At 39.8% G+C, this 8,277-nt stretch overlaps 1 protein-coding gene across 1 annotated transcript; it reads left to right on the top strand.

Annotated features, from left to right (window-relative positions):
- The first annotated feature begins 6,896 nt into the window (after window positions 1–6,896).
- LOC149837305 (beta-1,3-galactosyltransferase pvg3-like) lies at window positions 6,897–7,871 on the top strand. Its single transcript, XM_090008013.1, has one exon. It carries the CDS (start codon window positions 6,897–6,899, stop codon window positions 7,869–7,871), a length of 975 nt encoding a protein of 324 aa, XP_089864139.1.
- Window positions 7,872–8,277: the final 406 nt, after the last annotated feature.

Below are 8,277 nucleotides of genomic sequence, written 5' to 3'. Positions count from 1 at the left end.
TGATTTTTTTGTCAGCCCTAGAACACATATCTGAATTCTGTTAATGCCGTTCACTTTATTGCTAGCTAGTCTATGTGTAATTCATTCATGTTACTTTGATTGCCTTAGATTAGGTGCATTGCATATAATTTATTTCATTATATTTTGTTTATCAATATTAACCTGTCTTTTCTCTTGTAGGATACTGGAGATAATCAACGTAGAGGAGCTGATGGAGGCATGGATGAAGGGGCAGATCTATACAATGAAGAAGATGATGCTCAAAATCTTGGTGATGATTAGATTCATGTGTTGACTTTGTTGTACCTTCTTGTTGTTTCAAAAGAAACTCTTTGTAAATGTTCACTTATAAATAATTAGAACTTGGCGAGGATTATAGTGGATCGATAAATTGTTTCAGCTGCTTTGTATATGTATTTTTTATGTGTACTTTGCTTTTTATACACAGGATATATAAATTGTATAACAAAAAAAGTTTCTCGATATTTATATTTCAAACATTTTTTTTTAATTTTTGCAATGAATTAGCGATAGATATTATCCGTTGCTAATTAGTATCGGCCTCCAATTTAGCGATGGATTAGGGATGGATATTTATCGGTCGGAAAATTGAATCAGCTGATGTTTTGCAATAGATTGTAATCTGTCGCAATTCTGTCACTATATTAGCGACGTATGTGTATCTATCGCAAAACCAAATCTCTGTAGATTAATGTTGGCCTTGCGATGAATCATGGCATTCGCTAATTCATCGCAAATTAGCAATAAAAGTAGCGACAAATATTTTCCATCGCTAATTAGCGACTAGGAAATTGCGATGAAAGTTATCCATCGCTAATCTGTCACTAAATTGTTCAGTGATGGATTTGCAATGGATTACGACCGTCACTAATCCACAGATTTCTTGTAGTGTTTGTCCATGATGGGCCTTTCAATAGTAGATGCTTGTTATGCTAGTCTTAGTAATTCATGTTAAGTGGTTGTATCATACTAAGACACATGTAGTATCACCCTACTACTTGAATTGTTTTCTGGGGCTTAGTAGCAGGTGAGTGGATGGTACAACATGGATAACTCAAGGGCATCTACGATACTAGATATGAGACTACTTTTGAGAGTTGTTTTTGGTTTTTTTATACTTTGTTGCGTACAAATGATATATTTTGTAAACCTTTACACTGAAAAATGAATGAAAATAATTTATGCCAAGATTTGTGCATGATTGGAAAAATTGGTTTGGATTTTTAATCTGGTGCCAGAATGCTATGTTAGGATTGACTTAAGATCGATGTCAAAATGGCACGTGTGAGCATAGTAATGTTGGCCTATAGCTGGTGTCGTAATGGTACATAAAGAAAATAATTACTTTGCAAAGATGCACAAAGTATTTAAATAATTGACGTCCTGCTTTTAAACCTGTGCTTCGAAAAAGTGTTTTGTAAAAGAAAAAGTCTTTCGTTGTACTTGCCTTTCAAAAAAAGATTTTTTAAAATAAGTTTTCAAAAAAAAAAAAGTTTTGGGTGTGACACCTAGAGGTTTTAAAGCATTGCAGAACCAATCCAAAGCCTGAGATTCATGTTTTACTAACAATCCGTCATCAGTAAGTAAGTTTACGATTGAGATAATCTAGTAAGACTAGTGATTAATCTGTGAGAGATAACTCCATATTGTTTTAGTATATGGATAATTTTTTGAAATATCAAGATGAGTTGTAGAGTTTTGATTGTCGAGGATAAATTATTTTATCATAGTGCACAATAGAAGCCATTATGGGTGTAACACCCTTACCATGTGAATAATTCTCTATGTGCAAATTTGGGGATGATTTTTTTTAGTGTAACACTTTAAATTTTTAGACCCTGTATTGTTGCAATTATTTGATAAATACAAGCTTTTTATTAAAATTAGTGTGTTATTTAGATGAGTTATTGGTTCATCGTGAGGTTGGATATTCGTCTGGTCAAACTTGGCTTTGGATTAGACCCATTGCAATTTGGGGACATAGTCATTATTTTTTAGGAAGATAACAACTTTTTGGGCAAGGGTCATGTCCAAAATTTAGGAAGAAGGTAGGGACATTTTTGGCTTTGGAACATCAATGGTATTTGTTGAAAAGAGGCTGGTTTTAGTGGAATGGAAACATTGATATTTTGTGGGTACCCAAAAGTACTTTGGGTATGAAAAAGATACATATGAAAATAGAATTGGTTGCAAGGGTATTCTTGATATTTTGCATAGATGGATGACCTTTGAAGGTGCCAAGTGCCCCCCCCTCTCTCCCTCATCCACACTCTCTATCGCCCTCCTTTACCTTTCTCCTCTCTCACTCCCTCTCTCTTCCCTCATGCATTGCGAGGGTTCTGGAGTGTGGTGTTCGATCAATGGAGGTTCTCGATATTGAAGGAGTTGTTTTATGAGCGTAGAGTCTGGTTAGTGGAGGAGCATTCATTTTTCTAGTTAAAGAGGGGAGTTCCTAGTGGATTTAAAGTTTGAGTCATTGTTTAGATGGCACCTAAGCTATAATCTCATTCATTGTTTGTTCTTTTTTTGCGACTTAGAGGTATGATCCATAACTCCACGATTTGCTTGCTAGCATGGAGCATGTGAGTAGAAATATGCATGAAATTTTGGGGAAATCAAGTGAGGGTGTTTTGATATTGGGAGAATTTCATGTATGAGTTGAATTTCATGAATTTCTGGTTAGTTGAAGTCTTGGCTTCATGATTTTTGTATTTTGTGTAACATGTATGCAGATTTATGCATGAAAATTAGGGGATTTAATTGTGTGTAGTGGTGTGTAACACTACATCTAGGCATGGGTCTTGTTGCCCGCAACCCCATGTCCTCTCCAGGTTTAAAATATATTAAAGTACTTGCTTGAATTTACACCCTCTTGTAGGTCGAAGTGCATACAACGACATCTAGGAGTTGTGCCTTAGATAATGTAATAGGATCAAAACAATAAGTGTATGTGTCTGATTTGTGTTGGGTGTTGATTTGTGGTACTGAATAGGTATTATTGGTTGGTCTTTTTGTTGAGTGTCATTGTGTGTGTCATATCTTGGCCTAAACCTAGATACCAGGGTGGTACTTTGTGTTATTTTATTCTTCGTATCCGAGAGTACATGGATGTTGTTCTTGTAGTTCATACTTAAGGGATATTATAAGCTTTGGCCTTGGGTGCCAGTACTTATAAGGTACACTATTATGTTGGTTGTATGTTATTTTTTGAGGCGGTAGTTGTGTCTTGGCCAAGATGCTGGGTATCATGATGGTACGATACTTAAAGCGTTAGCTCGAGTTACCTTAACCACGAGAATATGAGATACGAATTTAAGTTGCGGTGGTCTAAGAAGACTGAGTTTGTGCATGAGAGTACTCTTTGAACATGAATATGATGAATGGCGTGTATGTTGGATGTATGAAGCTAATTCAATGATGGATATTGCTAGTATGACAATCCGTAATTTGGATTGATTAATGCTTGAAAATGAATAGATTGGACTTAGAAAGGTGTTGACTCATATATGACTTGGCTCTATGTCAATACCATAAGGGCACAAGGTGGTTTGGGTTTTTGTTGGTGTTGTAATGAAACATTGAGTGTTGGATTTATGCAGCTACTGTAAGGGTATGATGCATGTGTTGGCTTTGTGGTACATTGTGAGTTGGCGTTATGTCGGTGTTGTGATGGTACATTGATTTTGGCTCTATACTAATGTTGTATTTTAGCTTGATGTTAGTACCTAGTAGGCTACATTGCATATTGTTAGTGCTGCTCATATCATGAGGGTACATTGTGTTGTGTTCAGGCTTGAGGGTCGACCCTTGGATTTGCAGAGTCAACTCCTCCTTGCTTGGTTAGAGTTTTGTTCATTTTGTTGAGGGTCGACTCTTGGGATAGCATAATCGACACCTTGTTTGGCTTGGGGGTTTGGCTTGAGGGTCGATCCTTGGGTTTGTAGGCTTGACTTCTCCTCCTAGTACAATTACATGTTTGACTTCTTAGTGAGGGTCGACCCCTGTGATGGCAGAGTCAACACCTCTTATGTTTTCTTGATGTGTTGAGTGTGGTTAAAGGTTGACTCTTAGGGTAAAAGGTCAACTCTTCCCATGTTAAGGTTTGAGTTTTGGCCATGATAAGCTTTCTAATAGTAGATGGTTATTATGCTAGACTTAGTAATTCGTATTGGGCGGTTGTATCATACTAAGACACATATAGTCTCACCCTACTACTTGAATTGTTTTGAGGGGCTCAGTGGTAGGCAGGTGAATAATACAACACCGAGGACTCGAGGGCATATGTAGTACTGGATCTGAGACTACTTCTAGGAGTTGTTTTTGGTTTTTTTTGTACTTTGTGGTATACATATGATATATTTTGTAAACCTTTACATTGAAAAATGAATTAAAGTAATTTATGCCAAGATTTATGCATGATTGAGAAAATTGGTTTGGGTTTTTAACCTGGTGCCAGAATGGTATGTTAGGATTGACTTAAGGTCAGTGCCGAAATGGTACGTGTTAACATAATAATATTGGCTTATAGTCAGTGTAGTAATAGTACGTAAAGAAAATTATGATTTTGCAAAGATGTGCAAAATATTTAAATAATTGAGGTCCTGGTTTGGAACCAGTGTTTCAAAAAAGGGTTTTGCAAAAGAAAAAGTATTTCCTTGTGCTTGCCTTTTGAAAAACTAATTTTTAAAATAAGTTCACAAAAAAAAAATTGGGCATCACAATTATTGAATGAAACATAGCTTGATTTTTTTGAGTCGAACATCTTTTTAGAATCCATTTTAGGACAGGTACTCATTTCATGATTCATTGGGTATTTTTCTTTGATTTTACACAAAATAGCTTGGACGTTAGATCAGTTTTTACGTTAAATTGAATCTGTCTATTGATACTGATTTTTGTGCCATGAAACAATTGAATCTGTTTAGAATCAGGGTTTTATTCTTAGATATATGTTCCATGTGAAATTGTGAAAGCGTAAAAACAGGTTTCATTTTCATTTGATTTAGCATGTAGCCTGATATAATAAGTGAATCTGAATATTTTCCAAGTTAAACCATCGATATATTGTTGATTGGGGCAGGGATTGACGTTTCATGAGTTGGGGCTGAACAGACCACGTTGCTCGAGTAGTGTTTGGTGTGCCCACCAACTGTTCTGTTTGGTGAAACGCCCCAACGAAATATCCAGTCTCTTTGTGACCAGATTTAGGCCGGTTCTTAAATCTCTCTTTTGTTGTTTGCAAGTACACTGTTCAACATTGAAAGCAGCATGTTAGAACCCCTCAAGGCCAATCTAGTTTTCGTCTCGAACTACTTCATTAAGTGGACTTTGACTAATAAATCTTTTTTTTCCATCCCTGCCCCACTAATGAATGTTGAAACAGAAGCATTGCTTATCCAAAAGACTATCTATCCTTCAATTAGAGGAGTCTATGTTGGATAGATAGTCCTACTTATTTTTCTTCTTCTCCCGATTTGGCATTTGATTTAGAACAAAATGAGGCATTAGGGGATGATTAATAGAAGGTCTAACTAAAAAAGGAATCACCTACTAGATACAGGGTCTCGGACAGGTTATTCAATATCTTGGATGGAACCCTTGGACAGAGAGGGGGAAAGGCTCTTGAAAATTTTTCTCTCAGTAATTCTTGTCTGTGCTAGTTCCACCTTCTCTTCATCTCAACTCTATATGAATTAGCTAAAACCATTGGGTCAGGATAGGGATGGCAGTGGGGCGGGGCGGGGGACAAGGTCTCCACCCCCACCCCGCCTCAAGATTTTATCCTCCACCTCCGCCCCGCCTCCCTGGCGGGGATGGATTTTATCCTCCACCCCCGCCTTCATCCCCGTTTCATGTCCTCCATCCCCGGTTCAAACGGGGATGAGGCGGGGCGGGGCGGGGATATTGCGGGGGAAAGTGGTCGGGGCGGGGATGAGGTGGGGATATTGCGGGGATCGTGGCGGGGATGAGGCAGGGTGGGGAAAAGTGTGCGTCCATCCCCGCCTCCACCCCCGGACGGGGATGGATTTTAACCTTCGTCCCCACCTCCATCCCCGTTTCATACCCTTCATCCCCGGTCCAAACAGGGCGAGGCGGGGCCCCGCTTTCCCCCGGTCCACTGCCATCCCTAGGTCGGGATCCCTCCATTCTGTCCTTACCCACGAGAAACAAAGAACGACAGTAGGGGAAGGAGTCAGTGAGTCGATGAAAAATCAGATGAGTAGGGCAGTCATTAAACAATTTAATTTTATGTAAAACTTGAAGATACTAGTCATGGTATTCATATGCATACTTAAAAATCAAATAAACGGAAAAGCATGTACATATAAAAGCAACTTGGGCGACCGTCTTTACTCGGCCTCCATAGTGACGTGAAGGAAAAAAAGCATAAAATTAATTCTAAATTAATTACAACATTTGCTTGTTCTCATCCGAGTTCCAGCGAACAGTGTACATCATTACTGAATTTTTCTATAGAATCCTTCGCATAGGCGCAAACTGACCGTACTCGTACTGTGCAAGGGCATATCCAGTGTCCCCGCGCGCCATCATACATATCGAACAATCTTTGTGATAGCAGTCTCCCTCTCATAGTGGAAGGTGCTAGATGCACCACTCTGCCTGGTTTGAGTCGTACGTGGACTTAAAAAAACCAGGCAAAATTCTAATGCAAAATTCCTTACATGATTTTCTTCGTCTCCCATCAAACCATTAAAAAAACAACTTAAAAAGTTACTGCACGACGACGCCAACTACGGCGAGGGAGACGGGGGTCAACTCTCTCTCTCCTTTTAACTCAACCTCACACGCCACAATTACCTCTCTCCTTTTAACTCAACCTCACAAGCCACAACTTGCATCTTCTTTACATAACAATGGAGGTCCGCTCACAACGAAGCTACGTGATCTGTGTTATTGCCGTCCTCTCCTCCTCCTTCTTCCTCGGCTTCGTCATCATAAGCCAGGTCCAGCTTCTGGACCTCATGAAACCAATCCAACTTCCATTCGCTGTGTTCACTGCCCAAATCACCCCCAACTCTTCCTCCTTCCTCTCAACCAACACCACCATTACAATTCCACCACCACCAGCTCCCGCCTTTCGTCTCTTGATCGGAATCCTCACCGTCCCTGACAAGCACCGTCACCGCAACCTCCTCCGCCTTGTCTACGGTGTGCAGAGACCGAAGATCTCCCAAATCGATGTCAAGTTCGTCTTCTGCAACCTCACCAAGGAGGAGCAGCGAGTGATCATCGCTCTCGAGATCATGCACTACGACGACATTATCATACTCGATTGCCCGGAGAACATGGACAGTGGCAAGACCTACACCTACTTCTCGAGCCTACCCGACATTTTCAATTCCAGGCCGGGTACCCGGCCAGTGCCTTACGACTACGTGATGAAAGTGGACGACGATACTTTCGTCCATATAAGAGGACTAGAAGAGTCCTTGAAGCATTTAGCTAGGGAAGACATGTACTATGGGTTCGTGACGCCCTGCGAGAACATGGACCCTTCCCCGGCTCACTACATGTCTGGCATGGGCTACATCCTATCATGGGACTTGGCCGAGCACATAAGGAACTCGACCTATGCCAAGAGCCACAAGGTGGGGCCCGAAGACTTGCTGCTTGGGGATTGGCTGAGAGAGGGTCATGTTGCTAAGAATAGGTACAACAGGAAGCCTTTCATGTATGACTTTCCTGGAACACATGCTTGTGCACACGACCTCATTCCTAATACCATAGCCATCCATAGGCTCAAGGACCAGGACAAGTGGATTCAAGCACTTGATTACTTCAACATCACGAAAAATCTCAAGCCATCAAAGTTTTATCATATTCCCTAGTGCTTTTTCTTATTACTTTATGTGTTTTTACATTGGAATTATTGGTTGCCCTAGCTTTGTTGGAGCTGGACCTTAGAGTTGGTTCTTTTCTTTCAATACCAGCTGTAAAGTGCAAAAGACAGATCTTAAACGTATATATGCAACTACATGGTTCTCGCCGGTAAATGTGGTTCAAGTTGTGGCGTCAAATTGTTTGTGACGCACTTAAAGTGTTATATGATAGAATGTTATTTTTACAGCAAGATACATGCTTGCATCAAAATCATTATGACTTGAATCAACTTTATCATCGTAGGATATGCCGAAATGTGCCAGCCATGATGGAATGGTTAGCTTTATAATTTATTATTTTTTAATTTAACGTGAATAAACCTCTGCTATGGTTTGGATGTCCAGTGTTGGACTA

Source organism: Nuphar pumila, chromosome 5 (genome assembly GCF_984573655.1).
Source record: "Nuphar pumila chromosome 5, dmNupPumi1.hap1.1, whole genome shotgun sequence".
Taxonomy (NCBI): domain Eukaryota; kingdom Viridiplantae; phylum Streptophyta; class Magnoliopsida; order Nymphaeales; family Nymphaeaceae; genus Nuphar; species Nuphar pumila.
The sequence above is the reverse complement of the archived record's forward strand: the minus strand, read 5'-3'. Positions and strand labels throughout refer to the sequence as shown.